The 19164-nt window shown below is 23.9% G+C and overlaps 2 protein-coding genes and 1 pseudogene across 6 annotated transcripts; all 3 read left to right on the top strand.

The window, feature by feature from the left end:
* Positions 1-308: 308 nt before the first annotated feature.
* On the top strand, positions 309-2223 carry LOC112639313 (annotated as a pseudogene).
* Positions 2224-3987: 1764 nt separating this feature from the next.
* LOC112639312 (cytochrome P450 4C1-like) lies at positions 3988-10431 on the top strand. Of its 3 annotated transcripts, none has more exons than XM_025412788.1 (13): positions 3988-4085; positions 5242-5324; positions 5628-5737; positions 5979-6069; positions 6621-6806; positions 7028-7121; positions 8518-8620; positions 8725-8824; positions 9045-9151; positions 9251-9319; positions 9592-9760; positions 9965-10144; positions 10210-10431. In XM_025412788.1, the coding sequence occupies exons 3-13, from the start codon at positions 5657-5659 to the stop codon at positions 10374-10376; spliced, it is 1347 nt and encodes a 448-aa protein (XP_025268573.1). In that variant the 5' UTR covers positions 3988-4085; positions 5242-5324; positions 5628-5656; the 3' UTR covers positions 10377-10431. The 3 variants fall into 3 exon arrangements, with proteins under 3 accessions (XP_025268573.1, XP_025268572.1, XP_025268571.1); XM_025412787.1 differs by having other exon boundaries at positions 5016-5324; XM_025412786.1 differs by having other exon boundaries at positions 4999-5324.
* A 1776-nt stretch (positions 10432-12207) lies between these two features.
* Positions 12208-18651, top strand: LOC105255552 (cytochrome P450 4C1). 3 transcript variants are annotated; one of them, XM_025412785.1, is made up of 13 exons: positions 12208-12305; positions 13463-13545; positions 13849-13958; positions 14200-14290; positions 14842-15027; positions 15249-15342; positions 16739-16841; positions 16946-17045; positions 17266-17372; positions 17471-17539; positions 17812-17980; positions 18185-18364; positions 18430-18651. In XM_025412785.1, exons 3-13 carry the CDS (start codon positions 13878-13880, stop codon positions 18594-18596), a joined length of 1347 nt encoding a protein of 448 aa, XP_025268570.1. In that variant the 5' UTR covers positions 12208-12305; positions 13463-13545; positions 13849-13877; the 3' UTR covers positions 18597-18651. The 3 variants fall into 3 exon arrangements, with proteins under 3 accessions (XP_025268570.1, XP_025268569.1, XP_025268568.1); XM_025412784.1 differs by having other exon boundaries at positions 13237-13545; XM_025412783.1 differs by having other exon boundaries at positions 13220-13545.
* The last annotated feature ends 513 nt before the right edge of the window (positions 18652-19164 follow it).

The following is a 19164-nucleotide window of genomic DNA, read 5'->3' as shown; positions in this document are numbered from 1 at the left end:
AAAATCAATTGTATAATAGAATCTAAGGAGAAATTGTCTTTGACCAAAAAAATTTGTAGCTAAAACAAAGCACAATATTTGTAGAGATTCTTTTCATAAAACATACATAATTTTCAATTTTTGATTTATATTCTATATTTTATGACCATTTAAGGATTACTTTCATTTTATGATGCTTTTACAAATAACGTTTTAGGTTTTTACAAAATTATTATACTGAAATTATAGCTTTGTTGAATTACAAGCTAAAGCTTTATTAAATTAGTGAATTATTGAGCTATTATCGCTTTATTGAATTACATTATATAACTTTATTGAATTTAGAGCAGTGAAGCCTTGGTTCTACAACGATATGTTATTCTCATTGACGCCCAAGAAGAAAGCAAAAGAAAGTCTTGAAAATATTGCATGGATTTACGGAAAAAGTACGTAATAAAACACCTTCATATACTTCATATTTCATTTTTATATAAAATTATATTGATATTAATACAAAGATTTTAAAAATTAAATATTGTACCTATGTAGATTATTGCGGAAAGAAAGCTTTATCACCAACTTAATAACCATCAATATTTAAAAAATCTTGAAAATAATGAGGAAACAGAAGATGTCGAAATATTTAAAAGTACGTAAGAGATGAGTTTTTAATTTAAGTTTCACAGTGCAATCAATATTATAAATTATGCTTGTACCATTTATATTATACACATATACTCGTAGTGGTTTGCTGCAAATTAAATCATTATTATTTGTAATAGCATTAAAATTTTAAACAAGAATTATACTATGAAATTAACGCAATATGCAAAAGTGAAATTGTTATCACGATGCTTTGTTTCTAGTTAAAAAAAGCGGTTAGCCATGTTGGACCTTTTAATAGCGGCATCTCAAGAAATTCTTTAACTGATTTGGACATCAGAGAGGAAGTCGATACTTTTATGTTCGAAGTATGTATGTTAATTTTAAAAAAATTTTTTTTAATTATTTAATTTTTTGGACATGATATCTAAGTACGAATAACAATATGATATGCATATAATTACAGGGTCATGATACTACAGCGGCAGGTATAATGTATACTTTACTACTATTAGCTGAACACAGAGATATCCAGGTATTTATTTCTCGCAATATATTATAATACATAATAATTGTTTAAATTATGATTTTTACTTAAAATTATACTGATATCAGATTGCGATATGTTTTTTCTATATATATATATATATATATATATATATATATATATCCACAGAGATTAAAACATATCTAAATATTCTTAATTAAATATTCTATTATGTTTTTTATTAAAAATTTATTCATATCCATGAACACACATAGAAACCACAAAAAAAATATGTTTTAATTATTATAATACAGGAGCGAGTGAGAATTGAAATCGATAATGTAATGCAAGAAAACGAAGGAAAACTTAACATGAGTTCATTGCAAAATTTATCATATTTAGAAAGATGTATAAAAGAAGCGTTACGTTTGTATCCTAGCGTGTTTTTCATATTACGAAACCCTGGGGAAGATGTAAAATTACGTAATTATTTATTTAGTCACTTTTTTGTTGTATATATTTTTGAACATGTTACATATAACACATATAATACGACGTGTATATTATTGAATGTAAAATAATTAATTAGTATTTTAAGAATACAATATATTTTATTTTATTTTTCTCAACAAATTCTTATTTTCCTAAATTTTAGTATTTTTTAATCTTATAATATGCTTTTTTTTAGAATCATATATCGTACCCTCTGGGACGATCTTATATCTTAATATCTACGGAGTTCACAGAGATCCCAATTTTTGGCCGAATCCAGAAGTATTTGATCCGGATAGATTCTTGCCCGAGAGGATACAGGCCGTCATCCTTATTGTTATATACCATTCAGCGCAGGATCGAGAAATTGCATAGGTAAATTAACCACAATTTTGTTTATCCTCATTTGTCGATCGATTTTAATAAATTTTGTATTGTAGGTCAACGGTTCGGTATGCTGGAGATGAAAGCTCTAATAGCTCCTTTGGTGTATAATTTTTACTTGGAACCTATTGATTATTTAAAAGATATCCAATTAAAATTCGATATCATACTTCGTCCTTCTCATCCAGTTCATCTTAAATTCATTCCGATCAAATGCAAATAGTCATTTAAAACTAATGTTAATACCATATGAATATAAGAAGTTTCAATCAAATGAATATAAGAAGTTGTTCTTTGTCATGAATCTTATTCATGTAGTGAAAACATTACTTGCAAACAAAAATAAAGCTGAATCTAATATAAGTTATTGAAATTAGGAAAATACCGAAAAAAAAAATATATATATATATATATATATCATAAAAATAAACTTAATTGAGGTGCAAAACCTAAAATTTTCTGCTAATTATCATATAGTTATAACTCTATTTTAATTATAGTTATAGCTATAGCTACAGTTATAGTTATATTATAAAGTATTTATCGCGATTGTAACAGCAGATTAACCAAAATATTAATGTACAATATATAAACATTTATTATACAAAATTTTTTATGTAATAAAATTAAAAATATATTATTATAGGGAAGTTTTTTCGTGCAAAAATAATTTAAACTTTTTAATAAAGAATTTAATTGTATATTCTTTTATTCAGCCAATTCTACGGAAAGCCATTTTTCATTAAGTTAATCCGGAATTCTTTCGCTGAGTGGAAATAAAAAAATTATATATAATACATAATATATAAAAAATTTCTCCTTTTATTAACATTTTTTCTTATTAACATTCTTTTATTAATATTCTTTTAGTCAAAATGTTTTATCTTATAAAGTGATTTAATAAGTTATTTAATAAATGATTGTATATATTTTATGTTTTATTTTACTCCTTTTTATTAATTCTTATGTTATTTTTATGATATCTGTCTTCTTATGAATCCTATATCCTATATCCTATATCCTATATCCTATATCCCTTTTCTCATATTTTATTAGTTTCACATTTATATCCTTATTATATAATCTTATTATATTTTAATATTTCAAAAACATATTAAATCAAAAGGATAAAATTTTATAATGCTTATGTACCTCTGTTTATTCTCAAGTCAATTTCTAAAAGTGATAACATTATTTTTGTAAACAAAAAAGCATTACGCAATAAAGTACATACTTCAGCAACATTCTCTAGCATAACAATTTTTTAAATAATTCTTTTAATCAACTATATCTTATTATCATGTTTTGTTTTCAACTGTCAAGTTTTTATGATCTTTTTTTAACGACATAGATTAATCGACTGAATAGATTAACGATATATAAATGCAAAATTTATATTTAGCAAACTAACATTTTTCTATGCTCTTTTCTGATATTCTGCTATCTTATTGGTGCTATGTTGCTATGTTGCTATGTTGCTATGTTGCTTGTTTATAATATAATGATTATCGAAATTACTTATTTCATTTTATTCTAACTGAAACAAAAGATGATAATAAAACAAGTCTGTTGATTATAGACAAAAGCTGTACAAATCGATATTTTATTGTTCTCATTTCTCATTGCATCGAATTCTAATATATTCGATCTAGTAAAAGTTAACAATTTGTTGCAGAAAAAAAAGAAATAAGGCTTCTCATAAAGAGAGTAACATAAATGTCATCCTCTGATTTTTATAAGATTTGAATGTGTTAAATATTCGAATAACAAAAATAATCGATATTTTAAATCAAAATAATTTGAACATTGAATCTTGAGTTTTCCTTGTTGAAAAATTCAATCCTTGTCAAGCCATTTTTTTATCAAAATTTTTTATCAAACAACTTTTTATTTCTTTCGTATAAATACGAAAAAAATGTCACGTAGTCATTAATCAAAGTGGCATTATTCAGCCGTTTGGCACTCAAGAAAGCTGATTACGGATTTGAATTAAGAGGCTATAAATACAGGCCTCAGATTTTCATTATCAGTTCACGCAGAGATTTCCACTGGCCTATATATCTGCTTGATGAAAGTTGCAATTCCATTTAAATCACTTGAGTTATGTATCGATTGATCATCGTATCAAAATATCTATCAGGTAATCTTTATAATATTTGCATAAAATACAATTTTATAATGTTCTATTGCAAAATTCCAATGTTTAATACAATTTTTTCAAACTATAAGCTATTTGATTGCTATAATTTTAATAAATTATTATAATATAGTATAATATTTCTCATATTATTATCTTATTAAATGTACATTATATTAATCTTGTAGACATGTTTGATGCAATAATTATGATATACAAAATCAATAAACAATATTTAAATAAAAAAAGAATAAACGTTTTTAAGAAATCGAGAAAATTATATAATTTATTTCTTACTATATGTGGAATATTATTAGGTTTTAGGTTATTAGGTTTTATTAGGTAACAATGTAGGAAGAAAACAAAAAAAAATTTTTTTAATAATTCTTTGTTTATGATAGAATTTGTTAAATAGCTCCGGTTTATTACAAAGTCACTCACGTATTATTACAATATAAAAGTATATTTATTGATTTAAGATACGTGCGTATTTGTAAGTACAGTAATGAATTGTAATTGTGTATTATGATATGATCGCTTATGAATTCTTTATATTTCTTTACAATTAAAGAATAAACAAAATTATAACACTGTTAAAAACAATTTATATTGTTTATAAAGATGTAAGAATAACACTCGCGCAAATTGTACTACTATTAAAGACAATTAAGATTTTACAATAGGATTTTATAAAATTTTATGTTATACAATATAAAAATAGAGAAAACATTTGCAAACAATGGTTAATTAAAAAATTTTTACTCGACTGATTAATTTAATATATAAATAATGTTTTTTTCCCTTTACCCGGAATAAACTTATCATATTTTTTACAGCTCATTAAAATTATTAACTATCAAAAATATAAGATTAATGCAGATTAGAATGATTGTTATTTATATATTCTCTATTTCAGCATCTTTCTTTGTTTAGGATTATTTAGGATATCAAAGTAAATGTTTAATTGTCAATTTTATTGAACAAATATCATTTATTTTGTGACATGTGTGATCCAACATTAAAAAAGGAATAAACATAAAAAAGTTAAACTCAAATAAACGACCGAGAACATCAGAACGAAAGAAACAATGTTCATTATTATATTGATATTATTCATATTTATTTTATTGATTTATAATTACTACGTGCATTATGAAAGGAACAATCGACTTCTTAATCTTATACCGGGACCATCGGGCTATCCAATTATTGGCAATGCACTCCAATGCTATGTGTCAGTAGGTAAATACAAAATTTGTAATATATTTACATTAATTGACTTATCATTAATACAAATAAAAATTTATAAATCATTTATTCTGGAACATATAGATATTTATCAAATTATTATATATAGATTATTTATTTGAGCACTTCTTTTTGCAATAATAATTTGCAATCTATTATTCTTATCTTTATTATTATTTATTCTTACCTTTATTATTTATTTGTTTTTAAAGTATTTGAATGAAGATACATCAATATTGAAAATTAATCGTATAAAAATATTTTTGGCTGTATTAATATTTATAATATAATTTTCAGAGGAACTATGGAAGCTGGCCTGTACATTAATGAATGAATATTATCCCTTTTTTAAATTTGGAGGTTTCTTTGTATATGGAGTATGTATCAGTCATCCAGATGATTTAGAGGTAATAAAAGAAATTTAATATTTTATACACATTACGATTAAATTAGATTTAAATTTTACAATTGGCAAACAGATTTTTGTAGATAAGAAACGTTTTTTTAAAAAAATGAAGAGACAAAGTGAAACTCCATCGAGATTAGATTAAATTAGAGAAGTACAATTAATAAATTATTAGTATATTTACGATTAAGTGATATAATAAATAGATAATATATACTTCTTTCTATCTCCGGTGATTTCAGACGATTCTAAGCAGCACTAAGTACATCGAGAAAGGTCGTTTGTATAACTTATTACATCCCTGGTTAAACACAGGTCTCCTCACTAGCAAAGGTAATAACATAATAACATTAATATATAAGTATATACTTTTCTATTGCGGCTTGTTGCCGATGTGCCCTCATCATAGGAAATTAAATAAAAATTACAATTAGATTTAAAATATCATTTTACACGATAAATTTATACACACAACTTTCTTATTGTGAAAACTAATAAATTTAAAAGTAAATTGGAAGTGAGATATTGAAGAATAATTTTGCTATGACGCATGTATTTCAAATAAAAGTAACAGAGAGATATTTTAGTTAAGTCAAACATCATCACTAATAAATTATCCTTAATATAATAAACTTATTAATTAAATCAAATTTCTATTTGCTAATTCATAAACATTTAATTACAAAGTAAAACTTACTCTTACCGTAAAAATTCCATAGAAAAAGGTTTATAGAAGGAATTTTAAAGATACAAGAAAAATAAATATAAAAAAAAATAATGTGTTGTTTAAGAATTGTTCACTAAACATTAAACTAAGAGAGACAATAATCTTATATAATACTGTCTGTATTTTATGGCAAAATTTTACGTTATCTTGTTTATAGGAGTTAAGTGGCAAACGCGGCGAAAGATATTAACACCTACATTTCATTTTAATATATTGAATCAATTTGTCGACATCTTTATCAAAGAGGGCGATTGCATGACAAAATCTTTAAAAAATGTCGAAATATCGGTTGTAAAGGATTTATCATCCTTTATTAGTGAGCATACGTTAAACGCGATATGCGGTAAGGACTCTTATTGTATATTATGTACGGGAAAGGATTTAATTCTGGATTATAGCTTAAAATAAGAATAGAATTTGTTCTTCTATACGAAGTATCTCTCAATACTACAAATAAAGATACATAATATCCAATATTTTACATTTAAAGCTCTTTTTACAATTCAGTTATTAATAATTTTCGATCATTCACTTTTGAATCTTATATAATAAATAAATTTGTAGAAACTGCCATGGGCGTCTCTCTGCAAAAACTTGGCGAGTTCCAAAAGCAATATCGAAATGCGATTAATGAAATAGTTGAATTGATGATTTACAGGTAATTCATGCATATGGTATACAATTATGTGATATATTTGTGACATATAACCTATAACATGATTATAATACACCTATAACATGATTATAATACATCTATATATTTGAAAAAAAATTAATGCATAATCATGTAAAGATGGACTTCGTAAAAAACGTCACTTCGTAAAAAACGTCACTTCGTTTCACGCGTCGGCAATTTGCAATCAAAATCTATTATATGTGTCTCACTGAATGTTTTATTATAAAATTGTTTATAATCTATAAAATATTAAAAATATCAGATTAAAAATTAAAAGAAAATTGAATCGTGTGAAAATTTGTAAACAAATTTGTAAAAAAATTGTCTTTGATCAAAAGAATCTATAGCTAAAATAAAATAAAGTGTTTTTAGAAAATTTTACTTTTTTCGTAATATAGTTTTAAATTTTGTATACATCTTTTACAATCTATAGTTATTTAAAAATTACTCTAACTTCATAGTTTTAAATAACGCTTTTACAAAATAATGTTAAAGTACATACATTTATTGAATTTTGATTTAGAACAATAAGGGCTTGGTAACGATTTATTATTCTCATTGTCATCACAAGGAAGAAGGCAAAAGAATATAATAGAATATAATAGAATATAATAGAATTGTTGGTTTATAGGTAATTTATATATTAATTGATATACAATAAATCTATATAATGCGTGATATAATGTGATGTATCTAGGATTTTTTAAGTAATGATTATTATTACGATATATATATATATATATATATATATATATATATATATTTATATATTTATATATTTATATTTTTTGAAAATAGGTCAATTAATGAATAATCATAAGAAGATAAACAATTAATATAAGACAGCAATTCGTTTAAGCGGAGTGGCAATAAAAATATATACAAGTTGTAATAAAAATATACTCTTCGTGCTCCACTATGCGTTTTATTATAAGATAAATATTATTTGCAGTTTTTAATCTGTTAAAGTGTTAAAGAAATCTGTTAATCTGTTAAAGTGTTAAAGAAAAGAATTTAAAATATTAGAATCTTGATAAATGAAGCAAAAATCAATTGTATAATAGAATCTAAGGAGAAATTGTCTTTGACCAAAAAATTTGTAGCTAAAACAAAAGCACAATATTCTTAGTAGAGAATTCTTTTCATAAAACATACATAATTTTCAATTTTTGATTTATATTCTATATTTTATGACCATTTAAGGATTACTTTCATTTTATGATGCTTTTACAAATAACGTTTTAGGTTTTTACAAAATTATATTATTACTGAAATTATAGCTTTGTTGAATTACAAGCTAAAGCTTTATTAAATTAGTGAATTATTGAAGCTATTATCGCTTTATTGAATTACAATTATATAACTTTATTGAATTTAGAGCAGTGAAGCCTTGGTTCTACAACGATATGTTATTCTCATTGACGCCACAAGGAAGAAAGCAAAAGAAAGTCTTGAAAATATTGCATGGATTTACGGAAAAAGTACGTAATAAAACACCTTCATATACTTCATATTTCATTTTTATATAAAATTATATTGATATTAATACAAAGATTTTTAAAAATTAAATATTGTACCTATGTAGATTATTGCGGAAAGAAAGCTTTATCACCAACTTAATAACCATCAATATTTAAAAAATCTTGAAAATAATGAGGAAACAGAAGATGTCGAAATATTTAAAAGTACGTAAGAGATGAGTTTTTAATTTAAGTTTCACAGTGCAATCAATATTATAAATTATGCTTGTACCATTTATATTATACACATAATCACTCGTAGTGGTTTGCTGCAAAATTAAATCATTATTATTTGTAATAGCATTAAAATTTTAAACAAGAATTATACTATGAAATTAACGCAATATGCAAAAGTGAAATTGTTATCACGATGCTTTGTTTCTAGTTAAAAAAAAGCGGTTAGCCATGTTGGACCTTTTAATAGCGGCATCTCAAGAAAATTCTTTAACTGATTTGGACATCAGAGAGGAAGTCGATACTTTTATGTTCGAAGTATGTATGTCTAATTTTAAAAAAATTTTTTTTAATTATTTAATTTTTTGGACATGATATCTAAGTACGAATAACAATATGATATGCATATAATTACAGGGTCATGATACTACAGCGGCAGGTATAATGTATACTTTACTACTATTAGCTGAACACAGAGATATCCAGGTATTTATTTCTCGCAATATATTATAATACATAATAATTGTTTAAATTATGATTTTTACTTAAAATTATACTGATATCAGATTGCGATATGTTTTTTCTATATATATATATATATATATATATATATATATATATATATATCCACAGAGATTAAAACATATCTAAATATTCTTAATTAAATATTCTATTATGTTTTTTATTAAAAATTTATTCATATCCATGAACACACATAGAAACCACAAAAAAAATATGTTTTAATTATTATAATACAGGAGCGAGTGAGAATTGAAATCGATAATGTAATGCAAGAAAACGAAGGAAAACTTAACATGAGTTCATTGCAAAATTTATCATATTTAGAAAGATGTATAAAAGAAGCGTTACGTTTGTATCCTAGCGTGTTTTTCATATTACGAAACCCTGGGGAAGATGTAAAATTACGTAATTATTTATTTAGTCACTTTTTTGTTGTATATATTTTTGAACATGTTACATATAACACATATAATACGACGTGTATATTATTGAATGTAAAATAATTAATTAGTATTTTAAGAATACAATATATTTTATTTTATTTTTCTCAACAAATTCTTATTTTCCTAAATTTTAGTATTTTTTAATCTTATAATATGCTTTTTTTAGAATCATATATCGTACCCTCTGGGACGATCTTATATCTTAATATCTACGGAGTTCACAGAGATCCCAATTTTTGGCCGAATCCAGAAGTATTTGATCCGGATAGATTCTTGCCCGAGAGGATACAGGGCCGTCATCCTTATTGTTATATACCATTCAGCGCAGGATCGAGAAATTGCATAGGTAAATTAACCACAATTTTGTTTATCCTCATTTGTCGATCGATTTTAATAAATTTTGTATTGTAGGTCAACGGTTCGGTATGCTGGAGATGAAAGCTCTAATAGCTCCTTTGGTGTATAATTTTTACTTGGAACCTATTGATTATTTAAAAGATATCCAATTAAAATTCGATATCATACTTCGTCCTTCTCATCCAGTTCATCTTAAATTCATTCCGATCAAATGCAAATAGTCATTTAAAACTAATGTTAATACCATATGAATATAAGAAGTTTCAATCAAATGAATATAAGAAGTTGTTCTTTGTCATGAATCTTATTCATGTAGTGAAAACATTACTTGCAAACAAAAATAAAGCTGAATCTAATATAAGTTATTGAAATTAGGAAAATACCGAAAAAAAAAAATATATATATATATATATATATATCATAAAAATAAACTTAATTGAGGTGCAAAACCTAAAATTTTCTGCTAATTATCATATAGTTATAACTCTATTTTAATTATAGTTATAGCTATAGCTACAGTTATAGTTATATTATAAAGTATTTATCGCGATTGTAACAGCAGATTAACCAAAATATTAATGTACAATATATAAACATTTATTATACAAAATTTTTTTATGTAATAAAATTAAAAATATATTATTATAGGGAAGTTTTTTCGTGCAAAAATAATTTAAACTTTTTAATAAAGAATTTAATTGTATATTCTTTTATTCAGCCAATTCTACGGAAAGCCATTTTTCATTAAGTTAATCCGGAATTCTTTCGCTGAGTGGAAATAAAAAAATTATATATAATACATAATATATAAAAAATTTCTCCTTTTATTAACATTTTTTCTTATTAACATTCTTTTATTAATATTCTTTTAGTCAAAATGTTTTATCTTATAAAGTGATTTAATAAGTTATTTAATAAATGATTGTATATATTTTATGTTTTATTTTACTCCTTTTTATTAATTCTTATGTTATTTTTATGATATCTGTCTTCTTATGAATCCTATATCCTATATCCTATATCCTATATCCTATATCCCTTTTCTCATATTTTATTAGTTTCACATTTATATCCTTATTATATAATCTTATTATATTTTAATATTTCAAAAACATATTAAATCAAAAGGATAAAATTTTATAATGCTTATGTACCTCTGTTTATTCTCAAGTCAATTTCTAAAAGTGATAACATTATTTTTGTAAACAAAAAAGCATTACGCAATAAAGTACATACTTCAGCAACATTCTCTAGCATAACAATTTTTTAAATAATTCTTTTCAAATTCTAATCAACTATATCTTATTATCATGTTTTGTTTTCAACTGTCAAGTTTTTATGATCTTTTTTTAACGACATAGATTAATCGACTGAATAGATTAACGATATATAAATGCAAAATTTATATTTAGCAAACTAACATTTTTCTATGCTCTTTTCTGATATTCTGCTATCTTATTGGTGCTATGTTGCTATGTTGCTATGTTGCTATGTTGCTTGTTTATAATATAATGATTATCGAAATTACTTATTTCATTTTATTCTAACTGAAACAAAAGATGATAATAAAACAAGTCTGTTGATTATAGACAAAAGCTGTACAAATCGATATTTTATTGTTCTCATTTCTCATTGCATCGAATTCTAATATATTCGATCTAGTAAAAGTTAACAATTTGTTGCAGAAAAAAAAGAAATAAGGCTTCTCATAAAGAGAGTAACATAAATGTCATCCTCTGATTTTTATAAGATTTGAATGTGTTAAATATTCGAATAACAAAAATAATCGATATTTTAAATCAAAATAATTTGAACATTGAATCTTGAGTTTTCCTTGTTGAAAAATTCAATCCTTGTCAAGCCATTTTTTTATCAAAATTTTTTATCAAACAACTTTTTATTTCTTTCGTATAAATACGAAAAAAATGTCACGTAGTCATTAATCAAAGTGGCATTATTCAGCCGTTTGGCACTCAAGAAAGCTGATTACGGATTTGAATTAAGAGGCTATAAATACAGGCCTCAGATTTTCATTATCAGTTCACGCAGAGATTTCCACTGGCCTATATATCTGCTTGATGAAAGTTGCAATTCCATTTAAATCACTTGAGTTATGTATCGATTGATCATCGTATCAAAATATCTATCAGGTAATCTTTATAATATTTGCATAAAATACAATTTTATAATGTTCTATTGCAAAATTCCAATGTTTAATACAATTTTTTCAAACTATAAGCTATTTGATTGCTATAATTTTAATAAATTATTATAATATAGTATAATATTTCTCATATTATTATCTTATTAAATGTACATTATATTAATCTTGTAGACATGTTTGATGCAATAATTATGATATACAAAATCAATAAACAATATTTAAATAAAAAAAGAATAAACGTTTTTAAGAAATCGAGAAAATTATATAATTTATTTCTTACTATATGTGGGAATATTATTAGGTTTTAGGTTATTAGGTTTTATTAGGTAACAATGTAGGAAGAAAACAAAAAAAAATTTTTTTAATAATTCTTTGTTTATGATAGAATTTGTTAAATAGCTCCGGTTTATTACAAAGTCACTCACGTATTATTACAATATAAAAGTATATTTATTGATTTAAGATACGTGCGTATTTGTAAGTACAGTAATGAATTGTAATTGTGTATTATGATATGATCGCTTATGAATTCTTTATATTTCTTTACAATTAAAGAATAAACAAAATTATAACACTGTTAAAAACAATTTATATTGTTTATAAAGATGTAAGAATAACACTCGCGCAAATTGTACTACTATTAAAGACAATTAAGATTTTACAATAGGATTTTATAAAATTTTATGTTATACAATATAAAAATAGAGAAAACATTTGCAAACAATGGTTAATTAAAAAATTTTTACTCGACTGATTAATTTAATATATAAATAATGTTTTTTTCCCTTTACCCGGAATAAACTTATCATATTTTTTACAGCTCATTAAAATTATTAACTATCAAAAATATAAGATTAATGCAGATTAGAATGATTGTTATTTATATATTCTCTATTTCAGCATCTTTCTTTGTTTAGGATTATTTAGGATATCAAAGTAAATGTTTAATTGTCAATTTTATTGAACAAATATCATTTATTTTGTGACATGTGTGATCCAACATTAAAAAAGGAATAAACATAAAAAAGTTAAACTCAAATAAACGACCGAGAACATCAGAACGAAAGAAACAATGTTCATTATTATATTGATATTATTCATATTTATTTTATTGATTTATAATTACTACGTGCATTATGAAAGGAACAATCGACTTCTTAATCTTATACCGGGACCATCGGGCTATCCAATTATTGGCAATGCACTCCAATGCTATGTGTCAGTAGGTAAATACAAAATTTGTAATATATTTACATTAATTGACTTATCATTAATACAAATAAAAATTTATAAATCATTTATTCTGGAACATATAGATATTTATCAAATTATTATATATAGATTATTTATTTGAGCACTTCTTTTTGCAATAATAATTTGCAATCTATTATTCTTATCTTTATTATTATTTATTCTTACCTTTATTATTTATTTGTTTTTAAAGTATTTGAATGAAGATACATCAATATTGAAAATTAATCGTATAAAAATATTTTTGGCTGTATTAATATTTATAATATAATTTTCAGAGGAACTATGGAAGCTGGCCTGTACATTAATGAATGAATATTATCCCTTTTTTAAATTTGGAGGTTTCTTTGTATATGGAGTATGTATCAGTCATCCAGATGATTTAGAGGTAATAAAAGAAATTTAATATTTTATACACATTACGATTAAATTAGATTTAAATTTTACAATTGGCAAACAGATTTTTGTAGATAAGAAACGTTTTTTTAAAAAAATGAAGAGACAAAGTGAAACTCCATCGAGATTAGATTAAATTAGAGAAGTACAATTAATAAATTATTAGTATATTTACGATTAAGTGATATAATAAATAGATAATATATACTTCTTTCTATCTCCGGTGATTTCAGACGATTCTAAGCAGCACTAAGTACATCGAGAAAGGTCGTTTGTATAACTTATTACATCCCTGGTTAAACACAGGTCTCCTCACTAGCAAAGGTAATAACATAATAACATTAATATATAAGTATATACTTTTCTATTGCGGCTTGTTGCCGATGTGCCCTCATCATAGGAAATTAAATAAAAATTACAATTAGATTTAAAATATCATTTTACACGATAAATTTATACACACAACTTTCTTATTGTGAAAACTAATAAATTTAAAAGTAAATTGGAAGTGAGATATTGAAGAATAATTTTGCTATGACGCATGTATTTCAAATAAAAGTAACAGAGAGATATTTTAGTTAAGTCAAACATCATCACTAATAAATTATCCTTAATATAATAAACTTATTAATTAAATCAAATTTCTATTTGCTAATTCATAAACATTTAATTACAAAGTAAAACTTACTCTTACCGTAAAAATTCCATAGAAAAAGGTTTATAGAAGGAATTTTAAAGATACAAGAAAAATAAATATAAAAAAAAATAATGTGTTGTTTAAGAATTGTTCACTAAACATTAAACTAAGAGAGACAATAATCTTATATAATACTGTCTGTATTTTATGGCAAAATTTTACGTTATCTTGTTTATAGGAGTTAAGTGGCAAACGCGGCGAAAGATATTAACACCTACATTTCATTTTAATATATTGAATCAATTTGTCGACATCTTTATCAAAGAGGGCGATTGCATGACAAAATCTTTAAAAAATGTCGAAATATCGGTTGTAAAGGATTTATCATCCTTTATTAGTGAGCATACGTTAAACGCGATATGCGGTAAGGACTCTTATTGTATATTATGTACGGGAAAGGATTTAATTCTGGATTATAGCTTAAAATAAGAATAGAATTTGTTCTTCTATACGAAGTATCTCTCAATACTACAAATAAAGATACATAATATCCAATATTTTACATTTAAAGCTCTTTTTACAATTCAGTTATTAATAATTTTCGATCATTCACTTTTGAATCTTATATAATAAATAAATTTGTAGAAACTGCCATGGGCGTCTCTCTGCAAAAACTTGGCGAGTTCCAAAAGCAATATCGAAATGCGATTAATGAAATAGTTGAATTGATGATTTACAGGTAATTCATGCATATGGTATACAATTATGTGATATATTTGTGACATATAACCTATAACATGATTATAATACACCTATAACATGATTATAATACATCTATATATTTGAAAAAAAATTAATGCATAATCATGTAAAGATGGACTTCGTAAAAAACGTCACTTCGTAAAAAACGTCACTTCGTTTCACGCGTCGGCAATTTGCAATCAAAATCTATTATATGTGTCTCACTGAATGTTTTATTATAAAATTGTTTATAATCTATAAAATATTAAAAATATCAGATTAAAAATTAAAAGAAAATTGAATCGTGTGAAAATTTGTAAACAAATTTGTAAAAAAATTGTCTTTGATCAAAAGAATCTATAGCTAAAATAAAATAAAGTGTTTTTAGAAAATTTTACTTTTTTCGTAATATAGTTTTAAATTTTGTATACATCTTTTACAATCTATAGTTATTTAAAAATTACTCTAACTTCATAGTTTTAAATAACGCTTTTACAAAATAATGTTAAAGTACATACATTTATTGAATTTTGATTTAGAACAATAAGGGCTTGGTAACGATTTATTATTCTCATTGTCATCACAAGGAAGAAGGCAAAAGAATATAATAGAATATAATAGAATATAATAGAATTGTTGGTTTATAGGTAATTTATATATTAATTGATATACAATAAATCTATATAATGCGTGATATAATGTGATGTATCTAGGATTTTTTAAGTAATGATTATTATTACGATATATATATATATATATATATATATATATATATATATTTATATATTTATATATTTATATTTTTTGAAAATAGGTCAATTAATGAATAATCATAAGAAGATAAACAATTAATATAAGACAGCAATTCGTTTAAGCGGAGTGGCAATAAAAATATATACAAGTTGTAATAAAAATATACTCTTCGTGCTCCACTATGCGTTTTATTATAAGATAAATATTATTTGCAGTTTTTAATCTGTTAAAGTGTTAAAGAAATCTGTTAATCTGTTAAAGTGTTAAAGAAAAGAATTTAAAATATTAGAATCTTGATAAATGAAGCAAAAATCAATTGTATAATAGAATCTAAGGAGAAATTGTCTTTGACCAAAAAATTTGTAGCTAAAACAAAAGCACAATATTCTTAGTAGAGAATTCTTTTCATAAAACATACATAATTTTCAATTTTTGATTTATATTCTATATTTTATGACCATTTAAGGATTACTTTCATTTTATGATGCTTTTACAAATAACGTTTTAGGTTTTTACAAAATTATATTATTACTGAAATTATAGCTTTGTTGAATTACAAGCTAAAGCTTTATTAAATTAGTGAATTATTGAAGCTATTATCGCTTTATTGAATTACAATTATATAACTTTATTGAATTTAGAGCAGTGAAGCCTTGGTTCTACAACGATATGTTATTCTCATTGACGCCACAAGGAAGAAAGCAAAAGAAAGTCTTGAAAATATTGCATGGATTTACGGAAAAAGTACGTAATAAAACACCTTCATATACTTCATATTTCATTTTTATATAAAATTATATTGATATTAATACAAAGATTTTTAAAAATTAAATATTGTACCTATGTAGATTATTGCGGAAAGAAAGCTTTATCACCAACTTACTAACCATCAATATTTAAAAAATCTTGAAAATAATGAGGAAACAGAAGATGTCGAAATATTTAAAAGTACGTAAGAGATGAGTTTTTAATTTAAGTTTCACAGTGCAATCAATATTATAAATTATGCTTGTACCATTTATATTATACACATAATCACTCGTAGTGGTTTGCTGCAAAATTAAATCATTATTATTTGTAATAGCATTAAAATTTTAAACAAGAATTATACTATGAAATTAACGCAATATGCAAAAGTGAAATTGTTATCACGATGCTTTGTTTCTAGTTAAAAAAAAGCGGTTAGCCATGTTGGACCTTTTAATAGCGGCATCTCAAGAAAATTCTTTAACTGATTTGGACATCAGAGAGGAAGTCGATACTTTTATGTTCGAAGTATGTATGTCTAATTTTAAAAAATTTTTTTTAATTATTTAATTTTTTGGACATGATATCTAAGTACGAATAACAATATGATATGCATATAATTACAGGGTCATGATACTACAGCGGCAGGTATAATGTATACTTTACTACTATTAGCTGAACACAGAGATATCCAGGTATTTATTTCTCGCAATATATTATAATACATAATAATTGTTTAAATTATGATTTTTACTTAAAATTATACTGATATCAGATTGCGATATGTTTTTTCTATATATATATATATATATATATATATATATATATATATATATCCACAGAGATTAAAACATATCTAAATATTCTTAATTAAATATTCTATTATGTTTTTTATTAAAAATTTATTCATATCCATGAACACACATAGAAACCACAAAAAAAATATGTTTTAATTATTATAATACAGGAGCGAGTGAGAATTGAAATCGATAATGTAATGCAAGAAAACGAAGGAAAACTTAACATGAGTTCATTGCAAAATTTATCATATTTAGAAAGATGTATAAAAGAAGCGTTACGTTTGTATCCTAGCGTGTTTTTCATATTACGAAACCCTGGGGAAGATGTAAAATTACGTAATTATTTATTTAGTCACTTTTTTGTTGTATATATTTTTGAACATGTTACATATAACACATATAATACGACGTGTATATTATTGAATGTAAAATAATTAATTAGTATTTTAAGAATACAATATATTTTATTTTATTTTTCTCAACAAATTCTTATTTTCCTAAATTTTAGTATTTTTTAATCTTATAATATGCTTTTTTTAGAATCATATATCGTACCCTCTGGGACGATCTTATATCTTAATATCTACGGAGTTCACAGAGATCCCAATTTTTGGCCGAATCCAGAAGTATTTGATCCGGATAGATTCTTGCCCGAGAGGATACAGGGCCGTCATCCTTATTGTTATATACCATTCAGCGCAGGATCGAGAAATTGCATAGGTAAATTAACCACAATTTTGTTTATCCTCATTTGTCGATCGATTTTAATAAATTTTGTATTGTAGGTCAACGGTTCGGTATGCTGGAGATGAAAGCTCTAATAGCTCCTTTGGTGTATAATTTTTACTTGGAACCTATTGATTATTTAAAAGATATCCAATTAAAATTCGATATCATACTTCGTCCTTCTCATCCAGTTCATCTTAAATTCATTCCGATCAAATGCAAATAGTCATTTAAAACTAATGTTAATACCATATGAATATAAGAAGTTTCAATCAAATGAATATAAGAAGTTGTTCTTTGTCATGAATCTTATTCATGTAGTGAAAACATTACTTGCAAACAAAAATAAAGCTGAATCTAATATAAGTTATTGAAATTAGGAAAATACCGAAAAAAAAAAATATATATATATATATATATATCATAAAAATAAACTTAATTGAGGTGCAAAACCTAAAATTTTCTGCTAATTATCATATAGTTATAACTCTATTTTAATTATAGTTATAGCTATAGCTACAGTTATAGTTATATTATAAAGTATTTATCGCGATTGTAACAGCAGATTAACCAAAATATTAATGTACAATATATAAACATTTATTATACAAAATTTTTTTATGTAATAAAATTAAAAATATATTATTATAGGGAAGTTTTTTCGTGCAAAAATAATTTAAACTTTTTAATAAAGAATTTAATTGTATATTCTTTTATTCAGCCAATTCTACGGAAAGCCATTTTTCATTAAGTTAATCCGGAATTCTTTCGCTGAGTGGAAATAAAAAAATTAT

The sequence above is a fragment of the Camponotus floridanus genome, unplaced genomic scaffold (genome assembly GCF_003227725.1).
Source record: "Camponotus floridanus strain SB8 unplaced genomic scaffold, Cflo_v7.5 scaffold569, whole genome shotgun sequence".
Classification (NCBI taxonomy): Eukaryota; Metazoa; Arthropoda; class Insecta; order Hymenoptera; family Formicidae; genus Camponotus; species Camponotus floridanus.
The sequence above is the reverse complement of the archived record's forward strand: the minus strand, read 5'-3'. Positions and strand labels throughout refer to the sequence as shown.